General features: G+C 32.8%; 1 protein-coding gene across 2 annotated transcripts in view; it reads left to right on the forward strand.

The window, feature by feature from the left end:
* TRPM7 (transient receptor potential cation channel subfamily M member 7) overlaps positions 1–22,980 on the forward strand; it is a 164,718-nt gene that overhangs the window by 98,295 nt on the left and 43,443 nt on the right. For both annotated transcript variants that reach the window (XM_074234686.1, XM_074234687.1), the window contains exons 11-20: positions 728–828; positions 5,892–6,026; positions 9,606–9,659; positions 12,825–12,965; positions 13,182–13,316; positions 14,440–14,720; positions 16,361–16,589; positions 17,979–18,134; positions 18,218–18,361; positions 19,071–19,199. In XM_074234686.1, coding sequence (XP_074090787.1) covers positions 728–828; positions 5,892–6,026; positions 9,606–9,659; positions 12,825–12,965; positions 13,182–13,316; positions 14,440–14,720; positions 16,361–16,589; positions 17,979–18,134; positions 18,218–18,361; positions 19,071–19,199 — 1,505 coding nt within the window. The remainder of the gene's footprint in view (positions 1–727; positions 829–5,891; positions 6,027–9,605; positions 9,660–12,824; positions 12,966–13,181; positions 13,317–14,439; positions 14,721–16,360; positions 16,590–17,978; positions 18,135–18,217; positions 18,362–19,070; positions 19,200–22,980) is intronic.

Here is a 22,980-nt window from a genome sequence, read left to right on the forward strand (position 1 = left end):
TCCCCCAAACTGTTCTTTCATTCAGACTCATCTATTTCCTTTGAGGACATCATCGTTCTTCTAGGCACTCAAGTTGTTAGCCAGGAATCTTCCTACACTTTCTTCTCTAAAATTCTTATACCCAGTCAGTTGTCAAGTCTTACATCTGTTCTCTTCTCTTTACTTACATGACCTTTCTATTGTATGTTTTCTTCAGGCCTCTTTTGTCCTATTTCAGCATTCTTTTTGGTCTCCCAGCATCCAGTCTTTCTTCTCATCAATGCATTTTGTGCCGAATTGTCAATTAATGTTCCTAAACTATAGCCATAGTTTCTTCTTCTTTCTGTTAGGCAAAAAAAATTTCTCAGCCTGGCATTTTGAAACCATTTCAAAACTTACTCCATATTACTCCCTTTGATTTACAAGTATACACACATATACCCACAACACAATTTTCTCAAGGAGCAATTTGGGTGTCATTTCCTTATAATTCCCAAGTTGACAGTATTCTTTGCTTCCTTTAAAAAAGTTATTGCATAGATGTTTGTTTAATGTTTGTCAAATTGAGTTGAGTTAGCTATTTCTAACTTTGTCTTTCTCACACACATTTAGGGCAGGGTAGGAAAGTTTTTGATGAACAGATGTAACTTCTCTTTTAGGGGAAATAGTCATTGTAAATATTCATGTTTTAAAAGGCAGTGATTTTGTGAATTTTACATGTTGATACATATCCCCTTATTTGATTCAGGCACTAATGCATCTGCTTTTGACCAACTTGTTCTTACACTGGCATGGGATAGAGTTGATATTGCCAAAAATCATGTATTTGTTTATGGACAACAATGGCTGGTATGTAAATAATATTTATTCTGAATGAAATTTGGAAGTTTTTATAATGACCTAATTAATTGCATAATGCACTCAATCTGTGACATAAATCCAGGTTAACTTTTTGATTAATTTTCTTGATCTCCAGATCCAATTAGATTTCCTTTCACTGAAAGTAATCTCTTCCTATTTGTATTCTAATTATTAAAACATTTCCAATGCCCTTATCACTTTCTACCTACATTTTTAAAAATGTATTTTGTTAACCCTACTTTTACTGAATTGTAAATTCCGCAAGGATAAGTGTTATTTTTCATCCATACACATATGGTGCTTTGCATATTATAGTAGGCTCTTAATAAGTGCATCTTGTTTTATGTCTGATGGCACAAGGCATATTTGTTGTCTCATTGATAGCAATGCAGCATTCATCAGTATTTGAGTTATCTAATAAGTAGCAACCGTGAAAGCATGCTCTTCTTTTAAAAGTTTTTTCCCCCTTAAACTTACTTCCATTTAAAGTGCAATAATGGTAAAAACAATGGAGAAATTAATTCTGGAAAGGAAGTTTGGTCTTTATTATTCTTTAGTCTTTGTCTTAGGTTTCAAAGAACACTGCTAGTTGATTTTAACTTTAAATAGGTCTCTTACGTAGTGAGGATCTACATAAGAGAAGACATTTTATGGGCAGCTAGGTGGTGCAGTGGATAGAGCACCTGCCCTGGAGTCAGGAGGACCTGAGTTCAAATTCGGTCTCAGACACATAATAATTGCCCAGTTGAGTGATCTTGGGCAAGTCACTTAACCCCACTGCCCTGTAAAAATTTAAAAAAAAAGACTTAAAAAAACTTATTAATTTTTCCATATATTTATCTTTGTAGTAAATTTGGCAATGGAAGACTTCAGAAGACCTGTAATTTTATTGGTTTAAACATTTCTTTAATTGCTAACTTAATCAGATATTGTTATTCCAGGACATATCAGTCTGGTATTTTGGATTTGAGATTGAAAAGAACTAAGACAATCATAGTCCATCTAAGACTGGGTCAGGGAACCTCCAGCCAGTGGGCCATATTGATCTGTCATTGCCAAGACAACTGCAGTTGTTGTCCTGGTTCTTTTTACTCTGTTCTAAATCAATTCTTAAAAGTCTTCCCAGGTCTCTCTGAGAGTATCTCTTCATTTCTTACAAGGCAGTGCTATTCCATTGCATTTTCTTTGCTACCCCAAAAAGAAAGATTTTTTTTTTAGGTACAGTTTTACTTAGAACTTACCCTTCTTTTATCTATCTTCACTGATTCTTCCTTTTCCCTTATCTTCTTCTTCTCTTTCTTGTGAGATGTAATTTTGTACCTAATTCTGTTTGTATACTCTAGTGTGTAAAAAACAAAATGTGTAAAATGTGTAACTTTCCTTTCCCCTCCCCAGTGTATTCTTCCATTCTCTTTTCTAATCTTATTTTTAAGATCGCCAAGACATAATCATAGAACTATTTCCAGGTCTTCTGTCTAACTCAACTCTTTCTATGAACCATGATAATAGGCTTCAGAGGAAATATATATATATATATATATATATATATATATATATATATATATATATATATATATATCGTCTCCCTGTAATAGGGAAAGTGGGAAATGGAAACAAGCTTTTATCAAGGGTCTTCTCTATGCTAAGTACTATGTACTGAATGTTTTACAGTTGTCATCTCATCTGATCCTCACAAAAATCATGTGAGGTAGATGCTGTTATTATCCCCATTTTATCAATAGATGGGAAAACTAGAAGAGCAGAGATTAAATATCTTTCACTTGCTTATACTTATAAAGCTGGGAAGCTTGAAGTGTCTTAAGGGTGGTTTTAAACTCATGTCTTCTGTACTTATCCAACATACCACCTAGTGGGCTTAATAGAAGGTAAGCAATTTATCCTTTTCTAGTCCTCTATCTTCATTCCTGTCTTATCATTTTGTTTCTGTTCATTCCTGTCTTTGAACTTGAGTGTTTCTAATGGTCTTTCCATTAGGAATATTTGAAAGTCCTCAATTTTATTAGAGATCTTTTTCTCCCCCATAAGATAATACTCAATTTTATTCTTGGCTTAAAAAGTTTGTGTGTGTGTGTGTGTGTGTGTATTTCAAGCACTTTTTCCTTATAGTAGTGGCTGTAAACTTGGGTGTAATTGGGGCTCTTTAATACTTGAGTTCTTTTTGATTGCATATATCTTAGAAACTCTCTAGATTTTTTTCTATAATGTTCCTGAGTTTTCATTTTGGAATTTGTTTCAGATGTGGGTGGTAGATTTTTCAATTTCTGCTTTGCCTTCTGCAGCTAGGTGGTGCAGTGGATAGAGTCTTGGACTCAGGAGGATGGGAGTTCAAATCTGGCCTCAGACACTTGATCCTTACTAGCTGTGATGTTGGACAAGTCACTTTAAGCCTGATTGCCTCACATCCTGAGCCATCTCCAGTCATCCTGAGTCATATCTGGTCACTGGACCCAGATGACTCTAGAGGAGAAAGTGAGCACCCCTCACTCAAATTCAATTCATGTGCTTGTAATGGCATCACCTCCCTGATGTCATGGTCTTCTTTGAAAATGAAGGACAAAATATTATTATTACTTTGTCTTATGGTTCTAAGAGGTCTGGAGAGTTTTCTGTTGAGATTTTTTGAATTATAATGTCTAGGTGCTTTTTTGGGTCAAGACTTGTTTCTCCTATTTTCTAAATCTTTGTCCTTCTTGACCTCTCTTCAGTCATTGACACTATTGATGATTCTTTCTCTTTTTGGGGTGGGGTGAGGCAGTAGAGTTAATGAGTCACACCACTGGTAAGTATGAAATTTCTGAGTCCTTCTGATTCTAGGACTGTTGCTATGCCCCTGCAACACCTAGCTTCACTGATGTCTCTCTTTTTGATATTTTCTTCCTTCAAGTTTCTTTGATAAACCTTTTCTAAGTTTAACCAGGTTTGCCTCTACCTTACCTATCATGACTCCTTAGTCTCTGCTTGATTGGATTTTTGTTCAGGTCACACCCATTTTCTGTGAGTACTCCATTGGGTTCAATCCTAGGCCCTCTTCTCTAATATGTTGTCACTTGGTGACCAATTCAATTCCAACCTTTTCAGTTGTTTCTGGACTGATGATTCTTCAATCTGCTTAACCTCTAGTTTCTCCTGAAGCCAGGGCTAGTGCTCTATCCACTGCATCACTTAGCTTCCCCAAATGTTATTTTTTTTAAACTTTTGTTTATTTAAGGCAATGGGATTAAGTGACCTGCCCAAGATCACTCAACTAGGTAATTATTAAGTGTCTGAAGTCAAATTTGCACTCGGGTAACCTCGGTAACCTCTAGTTTCTTTCTCCAGCTGCCTATTTTCATATATATATATATATATATATAAAACCGAGCTACATGTTTCATAAATATTCTAAACTCAGTTTCTCCAGAATTAAACACTAAGCCTTTTCCACTAATTATTGTCTTTTTTTGTTACCTAAGCTTTTAACCTGACAGTTATCCTCGATTCCTCAATCTTTTGTATTGTCTTTTTTTTTAGATTTTTTTCAAGGTAATTATTAAGTGTCTGAGGTCGGATTTGAACCCAGGCCCTCCTGACTCCAAGGCAGGTGCACTATCCACTGTGCCACCTAGCCGCCTCCAACTGTGTCACCTAGCCACCCAGTCTTTGATTTTTGATGTTCTTTGATTGTTACCTTTTCTATAACATCTCTTATACATGTTCCTTCTTTTCTTTGACACTTTTAGTACAGGCCTTTATTCCCTCACATCTGGACTATTGTAGTGGCCTGTTGGTTATTGATCCTGTCATAAGTTTCTCTATTCCAGTCCACTCAGCTATTCCATTAATTTTCCTGAATTGGAGATCTGACTATGACAATCTATCACACTTAGTAATGTCAAAGGTCAGATTGAAAATCTTCTGTTTGGCACTCAAAGTCTTTTCTATCCTGGCCTCTTCCCATCTTTCAGTGACTCTTGCCTTTTTATTCCTCATATAAAATGCTCCATCTCTGGACTCTTGGCACTTTCACAGACTGTTCCCTCAATCTGCAGTGCTCAGCTCTGCTTCTTGCCTTCCTTCAAGTCCCAGCTAAAACCTCATGGTCTGTGAAAGTCTTTGTCTGATCTTCCTCATTATCACTACCTTCCCTTTTCTGATTAGCTTTCATTTATTCTTTACAGAATGTGTGTGTACATAATCATAATTGTTTTTATGTTGACTTCCTATTAGTCTTTGATACAGTGAATGATTTTGACTTTGTCCTTCCCTTCCCAGCTCTTGTTCATTCGTAGGAAGTATAAGCATTCCACTTATTCTGAGAGGGTCTTTCAGTTTTAGATCTTTATTCTTTTCTTACTGCAGAATACTAGCAATTGTAAAATGTAGTTGGGAGAGTCAGCTTCTATGGGTTCTATTCAAATGATAAATATTTATTTATTCTAGATTATAATATTTATAACTTCTTGATATCATTAATTCTCTTTATCAATATTCTAGCCATTTTGGACTTGTTAAAGATGATAGCCAGTTTTTTAAAAAAATTTTAAATGTAAGTAAGTGAGTGAATGTAGTTTGCAAGTTCCATAAATATTAAGCACAGGGGCGGCTAGGTGGCAGTGGATAAAGCACGGGCCCTGGAGTCAGGAGTACCTGAGTTCAAATCTGGTCTCAGACACTTAATAATTACCTAGCTGTGTGGCCTTGGGCAAGCCACTTAACCCCATTTGCCTTGCAAAAACCTAAAAAAAAACCCAAACCAATAAATATTAAGCAAGCTCTCTACATTTTGCCTTATATTTATATCAGAGTCATTCAGATTCTATTTACTTGTTTTTAAAAAATAAGTCTTACATTGTTTCAAAGAATTCCTTTCTTTCCCTCCACCCTATTCATTCAGAAATCTGAATGTTTCCTTATCCATCATTATTCAGGAAGAACTAGTTGTAAATATTCAAGAGTAGAGTCAGTTGTGGTTATATTTTCACAACTATATGTAAAAAGTCTCAATTAATTAACATTGCTTAAATATGTTATTTATATTGGTTCCTTTTTAGGTTGGATCTTTGGAACAAGCCATGTTAGATGCACTTGTAATGGATAGAGTCGCATTTGTAAAACTTCTTATTGAAAATGGAGTAAGCATGCATAAATTCCTCACAATTCCTAGGCTAGAAGAACTTTATAACACAGTAAGTATTTCAAAAAGTTCGATCAAGTTGCTCATAATACTATCAATGTTATGTCTTCCATCTTTATCAAAAAACATTTAAGTAACCAGCTCTGCTGTAGGCATAGAAGATATAAAGAAAGGTTAACAATCTCTGCCCTCAAGGAACTGGGAAGTCTAGCAAGGAGATAAGCACTATGCAGATATGTATAAACAAGCTTTACATCAGATAAATGTGAAATGATTAATAGAGGGAAGACCTTAGAATTAAAAGGGATTTGGCAAAGTTTCCTGACAAGGTAGTATTTTAGCTTAGACTTAAAAATGAACCAGAGGCAGAAGAAGAGATGAGGAAGGAGAGCATTTCATTCACAGCCAACAACTAGAGAATATAGCCAGAGATGTAATGTTCTGTTTGTAAAATAGTAGGTAGACCAGTGTCACTGAATCAAAGACTATGTGGGAGAATATATAACCTGTAAGAAGAGTAGAACTGATAAGGATAGGTGAGAAGAGGATAAGTTACGGGTTTTTGTTTTTTGGGTTTTTTTTTATCTTAAAGGCAAAGACTTCCAAAGGAGTCACTAGAATGGATAATGAGTTCATTTGGAGACATCTCAATTTCCATTTCTCTGTTGTCTCATGCATTCCTCTATGCCAGTAGTATTCAAAGTGTGTTACATGCTTCCCAGAACCCTTCCAGGAGCTCCATCATGTTAAAACTGTTTGCACTAATACCAAAACATTATTAGCATATTAATACATTCTTTTCCAAGTACATGTCTGTGTGAGGCCTGATTTTCTTTGTACATAGATATTTTTCATTCCACAAATTCATCTCCCATAGGGAGTCAGGGGCTTAAGCAGTGGCAGCAGCTCTGATTTAGCCTCAACAGGAATCCTCAGTTTTAGGCACCGAAGCCATGCTGTGGAAGGGAGGGGAAGCCTTTGGGAAAGTCTACTTAGATTAAACGAGACTCTATTTCAACCAAACAATATATCACAGCTATAAATAGCTCTTTGGGGTCTTTGATAATGTTTAAGCATGTAAAGGAGACCTATATTGAAATGATTAGTGAATTAGTATAGTGGTACTCTTTTTATCCATTAATTCCATTGCTGATATATGAATTTTCCCCATCCAGTTTACCAAACTTCCTGCTTTTCACTACATGTTAAGCTTTTGAAATCTGTTATTCACTAATAACACACACACACACACACACACACACACACACACACACACACACGGCCAAATACTATATAATTGGAATGGATACTGTTGGAGTTAGAGAATACTTGAGAAAGCATATTTACTTTCTTGGTGATTTTGCATAGATTATCAAGGGAATGTTAATTTATCAGCTAATTTTGATGAGCTGGTGAGGAGTTGTTTTTCAAAAGAAGAGAATACTCATGAATGGGGTCTCTATCTGAAAATGCCTTATAATAATGATTTAAAAAAATAAAAAAGGTATCAAAATTTTTACTAAAATAAAATTTTTTCCTTCCATGAAGCCTTTCCCATCTTTGTAAAATTGTAAAGCATTACTTTTTCCCACTTGTGGAATACAATCCATTATTTTTATTATTTAAAATAAATTTACTTAGCTTTGAATATAATTTAAATCTCTAAATCATTTTTACTTCTTAGTTTTATTTTTTTACATTTTGTTTTATGTAAATCTATTTAGAAACAGATTCATCAAAGTATTTATCTAGAAAAAGGAACTTAACTTATTTATTCTTATCTACCCATTTTGCAGATCAGGAAACAGAAGCACAGATAGCTACTTAATGATATTCCAGTGCTTACTTCAATAGGCTATTGTGTTTTTCAAATATTCTTCCTTTGTTCCCTCCCTATTTGGAGTTTTTAAGTCCTTGCTTGTTACCAGTACTTTGTATTGTCCATTGTCTTAATACTTCTGAGGCAGTCTATAAAGGAAGTGTTTGTATATTGAAACCTACTTCCATTCTCATTGAACCATTGATAAAAAATTCCAAAATATCTTCATTTGATCCACAACCAGTTTTGACTGTTTGCAAGCATGTATTTATTAATTGTGATATGCTAACTACTGTAGAATAATACAGAGAAGTATCATTTAAATCTCCTTACCTCTAGGAGCTTATAATTAATTGGTAATTAAAGAGCCAGTAATCATTTATTTAAGCACCCACTATTCAATGCACACTAAGTAAACACTAAAAGAAACAAAATGATAAAATAAAGCAATCCTTATCCTTGAGGACTCATAAATTTTGAACTAAAAAGGAACCCTATGGGATTTAATGGTACTGTAGTCCAAATACTTCAGTTTACTGCTGAGAAAAGTTAAAATTGGAGATAGAGAGTTGATTTCTTTAAGTGAATTTCTCTGAATTAATTTTTTAAAATCTTGATAATCTTAGATGTTTTCACTGGGAAAAAACAGTATCAGGGTTACTATGGCATTATGTTTTGTTTTGTTTTTTTAGGTTTTTGCAAGGCAAATGGGATTAAGTAGTTTGCCCAAGGCCACAAGGCTAGGTAATTATTAAGTGTCTGAGACCTGATTTGAACCCAGGTACTCCTGACTCCAGGGCCAGTGCTTTATCCACTGCTTCACCTAGCCACCCCATTACTAGGGCTTTATGAAAGGATGTCACAGATTACTAGCAATACAGGCATTAAGCTACAGATTCTCAAGAAGAGTTTAGAAAAGGGAGAGAACTACATTTGATTTGAACCTCATTAATGGAAAGAAAAAAAAGAGGTAGATTTTTTCAGAAGTTCTTACATGATGAATTCTCTATACATAGAACTTTGGAGTACTTCTGTATACATAACTTTCTATTTTTAAAAATAAATTCCTTTTTGGGGGTTAGTTAGGTGGCACAGTGGCTAGAGTACTGGCCCTGGAGTCAGGAGTACCTGAGTTCAAATCCAGCCTCAGACACTTAATAATTGTCTAGCTGTGTGACCTCAGGCAAGTCACTTAACCCTATTGCCTTAAATATAAATAAAATAAATAAATTTGTTTTCTAGAATATAATAAACTCCTACTTCATGAGCTTTCACTGTGGTGTTGAGAAACAAAGGGTATTAGGTAATTGAAATATTTTTATCTCAGGAAACAATCCTAATTTTGTAAAAATACTATAATTTCTCAGATTACAAATATTTATTAAGTGTGTGCTATATAATAAACAATGAGTTAGAGAATACAAGAAAAAAATCTTATTTGTGAGATTAAAGTCTAGCTAGGAAAGTACACAGGTACATTGATGTATATGAAATATAAACAAATAAAAGGTTTTGGGGTAGCAAGAGTAATAGTAGATGAGAAATCAAGAAAATGTATTATACTTGCATGATAACTCCCTCTTACGACTGATTAAATTGATTTTGTTACTCAGTCACCTGGACCATTACTGTTGTTCTGTCCACCTTGAATTCCTTAAAACTCTGGTACTCTACAAGGAAATCCTTATATGAATGATGAATGGTTCAAAATCTTTTTGTAAATAAATCTTTGTTTTTGAATTCTTCGTAAGCTTCATTGATAATTTTCTAGTCATTTTAATATTTATAATTTTTTTCTCATTTTCCATAAAGAAACAAGGCCCAACTAATCCAATGCTATTTCACCTTGTTCGAGATGTCAAGCAGGTATGTTTTCATTTTCTTTGAAAATAGAATAAGCCCTAAATTTTCTTTTACAGAACTTAATAGATAATTGATACCTAGAGTGGCAAAATATTTTTTTTTAATTTCCTCTAATATTCCTCAAGATAGATAGTAGCATAGTGGATAAATAGTTTACCTTGGAATCAAGAAGAACTGAATTCAGCTCCAGCCTCTGACCTATATTGACTGTGTGATCCTGGCCAAGTTTTTGAGTCTTGACAAATTTCTAAGACTTCATATAGTAGATCAGTTGGTGATCTGCATTATCACATCAATGAATTCCCTGATCATAAACATAAATGTAAATATGCCATCAAAGAGTCATGAAAACAAAGGAACTCTTTCTCCCTAAATTTGGTTGTGCTAATGAAAGTTTGTTTTTAAAAATTATAAAATGCAAAGTGTATTAACTTATGTTATTACTTTAATGCCCAGTGACTCCTGAAAGAAGCTTGTTTGTCACAATGTTATTTGTCTATACCTCTATCCATCCTTCCTCAGAAACAATAAAGGATTTTTATGTTGACTTATATCAGAATAATTCAAAAATATACTTTTATTTATACATTTATATGACACTTCACTCTTCAAAAATACTTTGTTCATTATTTAATCCTTATCAAAAATCCATTGAGCTTTTCTGATCTTGTAATATTATCCTTATAAAGTTGTTATTATGATCATCAGGATATATTGGTAACTCAAACTTAAAACTTGCAGTTTGTGCAATTCTATGCTGCCTCTTGAAATTAGTCATCTATTTGTTTAGAAGGCTGTGTCTATATGGACTCAAATTATTTTATTTAAAACATTAACCCAGTAAATTCTTAATTTGGAAGTATTTAGTTTTTATCTATTCCCTTTCAATCTTTCACTGTCTAGTTTCTAGGTTCCTCATTTCAGTGCCTTATATGACTTTTATCACACATGGGAATCTAGTAGGAAAGATTTGGATTATATTCTAATTCTTGTTTATCAATTCTATTTTTTTAAACTGGCACCACTTAACAAGATTCTTTCAGAAGGAAACATTTAATTGATTAGCATGAGAGGAAAAGATGGCAAGCTTTGGGTCCAGGAGTTTTCCCCTCTCATTTGCAATGTAGGAAGAAACAGTTGATTCTGACACCAAACATGTGAGTTGATGCAGCTATACTTTATATGTTTGATGTGATAATAGGCCCAATTTTTTTTTATTTTTTATTTTTTGCCATGTACGTTTTTCTTCATATATAGTATGGACTCAGAGGGATAGAAAGGTTGACTGAACATTTTCTAAAGTATATAAATTAAAGTTGTATATGTAAGAAGTACAAAATTTTGAAGGGAGTTGGGGGTGGGAGCAAGTTGCTTGCTTTAAATTTTTGTTAACTCTGTCATTGTCCTCTCAACCCCCACCAGTTAGTCATTTCCCAGTATTCTCCTGTCATAATGGACATTGTTGGAGAGCTCATTTTCTATATTAAAATTTATTTTTTTGCATTTGTTAATACATAGAATGAATTAGTTTATTATTACGAGCTCTCTTGGGAGCTAAACAAGCATGCTTTAAATGAAGAAGTTATCAATTATCAATAAGTTTGAATTTTAGGCAAACAGACAATAATAAAATAGAAATGTCTCTGATGTGATTTTTGTGGACTTTTGCAATGAGATTATCCTCAAAAAAGACATGAAATATTAAACTACAAAACTTGAAAAATATAGATCTCATGAAATAAATTATTAAGAGAGATGGAAAGATCATCTGGAAGAATGGGTAATGGCAGAAAGCCAAAATTAGATCATAAATATAAACTATATGAAAGAAATAAAACCTATTCCAGGAAAAGATTTTAAAATTAATGCTGTTTGAGTATATAGACACAGGCCTGCATGTCTATCTAATTTATTATTTGCTCTGTAATAGGAAACTCCACCAATCAAGATTTATATTAACAACAATGATGAATATTACATAGGTATAATTGAGGTTCTCCTCACCTCCCACCATAAAATTAAACAGTTTAAATTCAGAATCATTTTGAATCCAAAAATGTTCATTTGAAGGGGCAGCTAGGTGGTGCAGTGAATGGAGCACTGGCCCTGGAGTCAGGAGTACCTGAGTTGAAATCTGGTCTCAGACACTTAATAATTGCCTAGCTGTGTAACCTTGGACAAGTCATTTAATCCCATTGCCTTGCCAAAACAAAAAAAGAAAATGTTTATAAGTTAATTGTTGAGATCTTAGGTTGCATTTACTTATAGAAAAATGGGAATTAGATTTTCATACTAGCACCTAAAAATCTGTCTAATTGAAAATGTAAAAAAATATTCTATTTTGTATTACTAAAATTTTAAAAGGATAGTCAGGCAATGCAGTAGATAGATCATTGGGCTTAGAGTAGAAAGATCTGAGTTCAAATTTTACTTCAGACACTTAGTGTGACCCTGGGCAAATCACTTAATCCTGTTTGCCTCAATTTCTTCATCTGTAAAAATGAACTGGAGAAGGAAATGGCAAACTACTCTAATATTATACTTGTCAAGAAAATACCGAATGGCATCATGTAGGGTTAGACACAACTGAAGCGAGTGAACAACAAGAATTACAAATATTATAGTTTCATAGGGTCAGGTCAACATTATATGATAATGGTGTTAGAAAGCCTTCTAATTCTTAAAAGCTATGTGCTAATCATTTAATCTTTCTGAGCTTCATGAACAAATGGCATAGTATTTTCTTCCCTGACTGGTTGTTATGAGGATATAAAGAGCTTTGTAATCTTTAAAAGTTCTATATAAAAATTATTACTAGACTCAGACTTTAAACACTATTTACAATATTCTTATGGAAAACTATATTTTATAGTAAGTACTTTAGGCCACCCTTAAGATCTAGATCTCAGGTCCCACACACTCCCTTCTGGAAGGGAACATCTCTGAATCAGTAATATCTTTTCCTTTTCCTTGCTTAACCACTCAGTACCTAGAAATGAATATAATAAATCTAAGGCTCATTTTTCATTACCTGGTTGAACCCACTCATACAAGATGTAAAAAACCATTTGTACATAGAAACTTAATTTGTAGATTGTTCATATATGCATATCAAATTAAAGAGAGAGTTTCATACTACAACTTTAAGGATGATGCTTTTTTTCCTAGGGGAACCTTCCTCCAGGATATAAGATAACTCTGATTGATATAGGACTTGTCATTGAATACCTCATGGGAGGAACATATAGATGCACTTATACTAGAAAACGTTTCCGATTAATATACAACAGCCTTGGTGGAAATAATCGGGTATGTGGATTCTCTTTTACAAATAGTGAATGCATAGAATTGTAAACTTAGAAGAAAAATTACATTAGGCCTTGTAAAAAAAACCATTTGGATTATAAAATAATCTTGTTCAAATCAAGGGTAACTTAACTTGATCATGTAGACTTTAAATATGCATGATTTATGTATTTTTTTGCAAATCCTTTACATGAAAACTAACAAACTTCTATTTTTTAGCGGTCTGGACGAAATACTTCTAGCAGCACTCCTCAATTGCGAAAAAGTCATGAGTCTTTTGGTAATAGAGAAGACAAAAGGGAAAAAATGCGACACAATCATTTCATCAAGACTGCACAGCCTTATAGACCAAAGGTAATTTTGTTTCAGTAACATCCTTTTTGGACTTGTTCCATATTAATTTATTTAATTATAGTAAAGCTAGATGACATTTTTTAATGTTACAAAGTAATATATTTTAAACTTTTCTTTCACATTGAACATTTAGAATGTTTTCTCATATGACTTTGACATCAACACAAAGTAGGTCTTTTTAGTTCTTCATGGAAAAAAGAAATATGCAGACATATTTTGTATGTACTTTTATATACTGTTTGTAAGTATTTTTAAAACATGTGGTAAGACTTCAAAAGTTGATTTATATGCACAAAATTTCATAGATATGGTTAGAAATATTAAACCATCGTTATTTTACATAGACAGACCTCTGGGCTTGGATCAGAAGGTCCTGAGTTCAACTTTGGCCTCAGACACTGTTGAGTGACCTGTTTAATCTCTGAATGCTTCAGTTTCCTCAACTGTATGAGGTTAATAATAATTCCAATTCCTTGGGTTGCTGTGAAGATCAAATGAAACCATTTGTAAAACACAGCACCTATTAGGCTCTTAATAAATGTTTATTCTCTTTCTTTTTTCCCCAAAATATTCAGATAATGATGGCAGTGTTTGATAAGACAAAACTATATTATGGATTACAATATATATGTATACAAAATTTCACCTTTGTTATTCTTCATGATATTTGGGTAAACCTTATGTGACTTTATTTCAGATTTTAATCAATAAATAATGTGCAGGTCATTTTTTATTATAATACATCTTAAGGGACTATCTGAATTCTTCTGTTATGCTTCAGTTTGTCCTGCTTGATAATTACATGAAAAAGTGTGGATATGAGTCTTCAACTTGGAATCTTTGTTATTTGGAGAGATTTATTTGTCACTTTTTTTGTGATATAATTTACCTTTTTCATTAAAGTGTTTGAAAGTAGAACCAGACAATTTTAATAGAATATTGACTCCAAAGAAAAGTCTTGAGAAGCTCTCGTATTCTCTGTTTATAGTTTGCTGAACTTAGGCTAAATTATATGTAATGGTGTATCATATTAAATTGCAAACAGGTGGATTTGATTTTGTAAAATTTCACTTAAATTATAAGTGCCACGTTACTTTTTTTACTTATTTTTAACTTTCTAAAGATCGATACTGCTGTGGAAGAAGGAAAGAAGAAAAGAACCAAAGATGAAATTGTTGATATTGATGATCCTGAAACTAGGCGATTTCCTTATCCACTAAATGAACTCTTAATTTGGGCTTGCCTTATGAAGAGGCAAGTTATGGCCCTTTTTTTCTGGCAGCATGGTGAAGAATCTATGGCTAAAGCATTAGTAGCCTGTAAGATGTATCGTTCCATGGCATATGAAGCAAAACAAAGTGACCTGGTTGATGACACATCAGAAGAACTGAAGCAGTACTCAAAGTAAATTGCATTTTGCTGTATATTTCTATTTAGCAAAAAAGTAAGATAACCATAAGGGCTATTGTAATTCTATCATATAATTTACTTTTATTTTACAAGTTAAGAAAGGACATCACTTGAGTTTTTTTTTTAATGTTCTCTTTTACCTAAGCATCTGTAAAGGAGATTCTTGTTTTAAGTTTATATAAAATTAATGAACATTTATTTTGGATATTAGGTGATTGGGGAGTGCAAAAGATAAAAGTTTTGAACTTTTAAGTTATTTACAACCAAGTTAGTAGAGATAAAATGTGTGTGTGTATGCATGTGCACGCGTGTCTGTGTATGTAAGTTAACAGTTCAAGACAGTATGATAGATTTGATACAAAGTAGTAAATTACTTGTTAAATAAACCATGTCTACAATAATAATTATAGAAATTTAAGCTTGGGAGAGTTAACTTGAAATTTTGGCAATAAATAAGGAATAGATAATATAAAATTGTTCTGGATCTTAAAGGACCTGTATTTTCTAATTAGACCCAGAAGAAGGGGGTGTAATAATCATTCCACCCACAAAATATAGAATAGAAAGATGTGTTAGGGTATTCTAATTACAATTAGCATGTTATAGCCTCATAGAATCAATGCTGGAAGGGACTTGTGAAATCCCTTATCCACCATCTGTCTCAATCAGGAATTTCTTCTCCCTTTGACCAATGATCATCCAGAATTTGAATACTTCTGGTGAGAGATGTCTCAATAAATACCTTTGAAGGCAGCCTATTCTATTTTCACACAACTTTTAGAAAGTTTTCCTCATATTTCAATAAAAACCTACCTCTCTACAGTATCTGCTTTTTTTTTCCAAGTTCTGAGTAATCTTTTGGAATTAATCTGTTAGGATGTGGAAAGTAACTGAAAATTTTACTCTGGAATGAAAATAAACAGTGGTTTTTACATTGTATACAGAATGAATTGGAATGTGGAGAGACCAGAGATGTGATAACCAGTTAGGAAGCTTATGTAGTATTCTATGTATTAGATTATTAAAGACAGAAATAGGATAATACTGGGCATGCAAAGGAAAGAGATATTGAGGGTTTATAGTAGACACACCTTCTAGAACTACAAACCCTTGTTTACTTATAAAATGATACCATAGCCATTGGAAATCCTGAACTTTCTTTTATAGGATCTTATAAGCATTAAATAGCTACTTCATTCACTGTAATGGCAGCAGGAGTTGTCTTTATTTGCATGTGTATTCTTATCAGTGATTCCATTCCCACTTCAAGATTCTATAGAGACAATTCACATTGGCTAGAATTGTCCTGACTTTTCTTCCTTTCCAGAGGCCCACAGATTTATTTCTCAGGAAGATAAACAAGGAAACCTCCATTTCAGAATTTATGAAAATACCAAAAGGATACATTCTATATTTCAATGAAATAATTCTTTTCTCATTTGTTTGGAACCATTTTTTAATTTTTATGCATTTGAATAATTTTAATATATATTATATTAGTAGGAAGTAGAAAGCCTGATGTTAGACTAGTAATTGACATAGACATAGAGGAGAGTAATGGTGTAGGGATATTATAAAAGGGAAATTCTATGAATGGAAATCAATAATTTGTATCTACTTTTGTCCTTAAATAGTGATTTTGGTCAGCTGGCGGTAGAGCTACTAGAACAGTCCTTCAGACAAGATGAAACAATGGCCATGAAATTACTCACTTATGAACTAAAAAACTGGAGTAATTCAACCTGCCTTAAGTTAGCGGTATCTTCAAGACTTCGACCATTTGTTGCTCATACTTGTACACAAATGCTTTTATCTGATATGTGGATGGGAAGACTGAACATGAGAAAAAATTCATGGTACAAGGTATATTTCATAACACTTTATCATTTGATATATCAAGCTGAATAAGATAGCTGTTTTGATTTTTTAAAAGAATATAAAGATCCAAGGATACTGAAAGTACTGTAACCTTTTGTGTCAGATCGTGTCATGTTCCTTTTGTGTTAGATACTAAAGTCACAGTAGATAACAGGGAACCCTAGGGTGATAAGTAGTTGGAAGTGTGATAGAGCAACAAATCATAGCAGCTATTAAGACAGAGGATTTCATATTCAGTCCTGGATCCTTCTTAAATTTTTTGTGGTCTATATAGTGAGTTTTTTGGTTTTGTTATAGTTATTTTAAGGTTAAGAATTTTGGTAACTATTTTTGTTGTTTCTTACCTTATATAAGAAGGCAGTACCTTAAATTTTTCTTTTGATCCTGTATTATATTTTTTCCGAATAAGGTACAGAAATATACAAGGCAGAAAACAGGCAAGTAGCCCTTAATTATAGGCACATGAAGGTAAATGTGTAATGGTTACTAATCAGTTACTAAAATAGTGATCAAAATTAACAGCAAAGTTTGTGTAAATTTTTTCAAGCTTCAGTTTTGAAGCATTGGATGAAATTTTCTGTAGAAGTAAACTTTCATTGTTTACATTTCTTTATAGAGGCACATGCTGAGTAAGCAATAGGCCATGCTATGGAACAGTTAAAAAGAGATTCAGATTAAAATTAGGAAAAGAAGCTGTTAATAGAAGTTATGTTTTATTTTGCTTTGAATATTGTTGAAATATTTCTTAATTTAAAACTGATTAGGAAATATATGAATTTAAGGCTAAATATGTCTTTTTGTAGATTAATATTTGATGAAATAGCCTAGAAAATAATTGGGGCTGTATTCTTATTTTGCAAAATACTTTTCTTGTTTTTATAATAAATAGATAACATTTGAAAAACAAAACCAAAAAAAAAAACTTGGCATTTTGTGGTTTGCTCTATAACAAAATTCAACCTCTTCAAACTTCATACATAAGTAACAGAAACTAATTTTTCCCCAACTTTTTCCCTTTTTTTTTTTTTTACATATTACTTGATAATATGGTAAGTAATTGAGCATTTTTAAAAGTACAAAGATCTTGGTTTGTCTTACCTTCTCACACATTCCACCTGTGTATTCGTGAGTTAAACCACTTAACCTCTCTATGTGCCCCTGTTACTTTCTAATATTAAGTCCCTAAGCAGTTACTAAACTGCATTAGTTGAAGGATCGGTTCACCAGAGTCTTCTAACTCCATTGAAATTAGTCTGTACAAGGAAAAATCAAATAAACCTATTAGTATTACTTCATTAAAAATTATACTATATCTTTTACTGGTCTTAAAACTGATTTTTATAAAGCATGTTAAAAGTTTTGTAATTTTTCTAGGTGATCTTAAGCATCTTAGTCCCACCTGCCATATTAATGTTGGAATATAAAACCAAGGCAGAAATGTCCCATATCCCACAGTCTCAAGATGCTCATCAGATGACCATGGAAGACAGTGAAAACAACTTCCAAAATATTACAGAAGAAATTCCTTTGGTAAGGAAACAGTGCTTGGCAAAAAGAAGCAAAATTTTAAGCTTAATATGAATATCTAACTAATCAGTTTTTTTTTATTTTAGGAAATTTTCAAAGAAATAAGAGTTTTGGAAAATAATGAAGGAAAGACTGAAATTGACATACAAATAAAACCAAAAAAGCTTCCAATCACTCGAAAATTTTATGCTTTTTACCATGCTCCAATTGTGAAATTTTGGTTTAACACAGTGAGTGTCTTTGGGGTGGTTTGGGGTTTAAATGGGGTTTAAATTTTGTTTTTCTTTGTTTAAACCTAATATATATGAGAAATAGTTTTAAAAACAATTTGTGCATACAGCTGTAGTCTGTTGTAATTACAAAATTGCTTGTATTTATCCTCGAAAGTATTTAAAATGTGATGTAATGAAAAGGAATCATTTGTATAGCAGTATATAAAGAAGTATTAATATTATATAATCTGAATCAGGGTGAAATACAGCAATAAAGGTTGGTAAGATTAATCTTGGAAGTTTTTCCTAAAGATGAATTTTTTTTAAGAGCTGAGAGATTAGTTTAATGGAAAAAATGGTTTATGAATGCCATGAATAATGGAATTGGTAATAGTTTGATTAGCAATGTCAGTAATAGCTAATAATCCATCGGTAAGATAAATCAGTAATAATACCAACTACTACTTATTTGGTACTCTGAGGCTTGGAAAATGCTTAAGACACCATATTTCATTTTATTCTTGTAACTCTGGGAGTTGAGGCAATTTCTCAGGGTCACACAAAATGTTAAGTGTCAAAGGCCACATTTGAACTCGGGTCTTCCTGTCTCAGGAAGTAACAGGATAAAAATAACAGTCAGTGCTGACCACCAAAACATGCTTTGAAAACTCCATATTAAATAAACATTCTTAGGTGCTTAAATTTTTCATTGCCTTTTTTTTTTTAGTTGGCGTACTTAGGGTTTCTGATGCTTTATACATTTGTGGTTCTTGTAAAAATGGAACAGCTACCTTCAGTTCAAGAATGGATTGTTATTGCTTACATTTTCACCTATGCGATTGAAAAAATTCGTGAGGTATGTTTGTCGCATCTTTTTTTCTTACAGATTTGCTCTTTTATTTATGGCACTTCTAATAAAGAAATTGTCATGTTAGCCATATAACTTATTGTTTAGGCACTGGGTAACCAGAAAACATGACCAAATTCTGACTGAATAACTAACTATGTAATTAAGATTTCCTCCAGATTTGGATAAGCTGTCACAATTGAGAGAAATTTTTCTATTTCAGAATTACAGAAGAGTTGAATTTGGGCAACCACCAAATAGATCACACCATTTCTTTATTTACTATTTTCTCAGATATGCAAAAATTATTTTTCTAGATAAACAAAAATGAAAATAAACTTTAAATGTATTAGTCTATGTTACGATCTTTCTAATTTAATTTTTCATTTAATGTCTGGGTCAGTGTTTACAAACTAATTAGCAGACAACAAGATTTTCTATATCCCAGAAACTGAGTGCTAGGGATACAAAGGCAAAAGTTAAAACACTGTCTGGAAGAGATTAATTTTGGAAGGCTTTCCCAAAGAAGATGATTTTTGGAAGAGGTGAGACAAATTAACATAGTGGAAGGACCTTGTTTTTCTCTTAGAAGTAATCAATATAAATATAAAAAAAGTTAAAAAAAATTATAAAATTATTTCCTTAGTGAGGAAGGGAGTTATTGGCAATTCGGGGCGGGGGGTGGGGGGGGATTAAGATAGACACTGTATAGGTGTGTCTTGAAGGAATTAGGACATTTACGAACTGGATATGAGGAGAAAGTACATTCCAGTCATGGGAAACAACTTCTTAAAAGTTGCAACTCATGAGATTAAAATTTTATTTATATTTAACAGCTGTGCTGTTAAATATATTTAACACTTGTGCTGAGACTTGAAATGAGTAAAGGACAGTAATGTACAATAGTTCTGGAAAGGTATATGGAGCCAGATTAGGAAGTGCTTAAATACTTAACAGGAGTTAATATTTTTATCTAAGAGACTGGGACTGACCCCTGGGATTTTTTGAAGTTTAATGTGAAAACATGGACTTAATAAATTTAAGAAATGGTCTTAAAGTAACCTTGAGATATTATTTTACCAAAGGTCTTCTGTACATTGCCATTCATGTATTAAATGAACAAACACTATAAACATACCAGAACATTCTTTTCATAATACTGTGCTATATTGTTGTATGTCTCTGGTTTGGACTTAAATTCATGGGAGTTCAGTAATAGTATTTGACTTACTAAATGTTAGGGATCCTTTTTTTCACTGCTCTGTCTTTGTATCCTAAATTCTTGCTTACACTCAAGTCATGGACTGTCCATTATGTTGGCTACCAATACCTCTTTGATGCCTCGTAGTTTACAATGTTTTTGCTGTTCTTTTAAATTATGTATCAGAAGTTCATAGAAATTGGTAAATTAAGAAATACTTTACCAATTATGGCAAGATGGCTGTGGATTGTGAAAAAAATTTCTTTAAAATTCCTTCACTTTTACCCCCCCCACACACACTTTGAACAGTAAAAGTTAAAAGCTCACAAATAGAAAGTTAGCAACCAGAAAGCCTAAAAATGAAATAGAAATGAATTTGATTCTGGAGTACTCAAATCTAATAAATATTAATGAAAATGAAACTTAAATTACATTTTGATTCTTTCTGTTTTATGTATAATAGTTAAAACAGGGCAAATTGATAGTTATCAGCATACTAGAAATAACAAAAACTAATTGAAGCCATTTATAGTCATTTTATTTTGGGTACTAAGGAGAGTGAGTAGTCATTGAATGACTAAATAAATTGTGTTCTGTAAATAGACTATTATGTTATTATAAGAAGTAACAAATATGAAGAATTCAAAAGAATTGAGCAGGATTTATATGAAGTAATCCAAAGCAAAAATAATTGTACATAATAATGTAAAGAAACTACCATTGAAAGAAGTCTGAGCCTAAATAGGACCTTAGGACTAAATAGTAGAACTTGATATTTTTAATAAGATGTTTACCATAGAGTCAGTGTGTTGATTTATTGTGTTAATTTGTTTTTATTAAAAAGGGGGAAGGGGAAGAGTTCTTGAAGAGGAAAGGGTCATGACAGACATGATAGTGATTTTTCTTTTTTAAAAACAATGAGTCTTGTTTTGTTTTGGGGGGTTTTTTGTAAGGCAATCCGGTTAAGTGGCTTGCCCAAGGCCACACAGCTAGGTGATTATTAAGTGTCTGAGGCTGGATTTGAACTCAGGTACTCCTGAATCCAGGGCCGGTGCTCTATCCACTGCACCTCCTAGCTGCCCTGACAATCTACTTTCAAGAAGTTCATATTCATTTTAAAAATTTTTTTAAAATTTAAATATTTTATTTATTTGTTTTTCCAACTACATGCATCAACAAGTTTTTAACCAATCTATTTTTTGCAAAATTTTGAGTTTTATAATTTTTTCCCTCCCCCAACAGAAAGCAATCTAATATTTAAGCTCTATATTTATAACCATGCTAAATTGAACATGTTGTGAGAGAAAAATCAGATCCAAAAAGAAGAAAGAAAACATTAGAAAAAAATGATATAATACATAAGACAACTTAATTTTTGTTGTTGTTGTTTTTGTAAGGCAGTGGTGTTAAGTAACTTGCCTGAGGTCATACAGCTAGGTAATTAATTAATTTTCTGAGACCAGATTTGAAATCAGGTCTTCCTGAGAGATTCAGGTCTGCACTACCTAGCTGCCCCATAAGACAACTTTTAAAATTTAAAGATAATAAACTTTAGTCTTCACTTGAAATTCACAGTTCCTTCTCTGAATATGGTTGATATTTTCCATCATAAGTTTTTTATAATTGTCTTTGATTATTGTGCTGCTGAAATAAGCAAGTCCAACATAGTTGATTATCGTCTCTTGTCATGTTAGTGTGAATAATGGTCTTCTAGTTCTGCCCATTTTACTCAGCATCATTTCATGCATCTTTCCAGGCTTTTCTGAAATCCCCTTCCTCATGATTTCTTTGAAAACAGTGGTATTCCATCACATATACATACCACAATTTGTTCAACCATTCCCCAATTGAAGGGCATCCCCCAATCTCCACTTCTTTGCCATTACAAAAAGAGCTTCAGGATATAGACTCAGTAAGTGATATTGCTGGATCAGAAGGTATGCACAGTTTTATTGCTCTTTGGGCATAATTCCAAATTAAGGAGCTCATATTCTAATGGGAGAGAGAGTATATAAACAAATAAGTACAAACAAGATGCATATAAGATATATTACAGATAATCAACAGGAGGAGATGCTGGCATTAAGAGAAGTTGAGAAAAGTTTTTTATAGAAAATGGGATTTTGAGCCAGAGTCTGAAATAAGCCAAAAGAGAAAGAATTCAAAGCCTTAGAGACAGCCATTGAAAATGTCTGGAGTTCAGGAAACTGTCTCTACTCCGGGACTTCTCTGATGTCTTCACCAGGTCTCAGAAATTTCATTATATTGGGAAGACTTCATCCTGCAAGATCCCATCAAACATACATATACTTTACCTCATCACAACTTATGACCCCCTCTTAGTGGATGTGAAATAATAAACTCCAAAACTTAACTGTTTAAGGAGGGAACTAAGCTCAAACATCTCATTTCTCAGCACTACTGTGGTGCTTCTCTGACTTCTCTACAATACCTTCCCTTCTCCGCCATGTTTTTCAACTTCATTTTATGTGTTTTCTTCCTCTATTAGATTATATGCTCCTTGAGGGCAGGGACTGTCTTTTTTCATGTTTGTGTTCCCAAACTAAGCATATTGCCATGCACATGGTA

The sequence above is a fragment of the Macrotis lagotis genome, chromosome 4 (assembly GCF_037893015.1).
Source record: "Macrotis lagotis isolate mMagLag1 chromosome 4, bilby.v1.9.chrom.fasta, whole genome shotgun sequence".
NCBI lineage: Eukaryota > Metazoa > Chordata > Mammalia > Peramelemorphia > Peramelidae > Macrotis > Macrotis lagotis.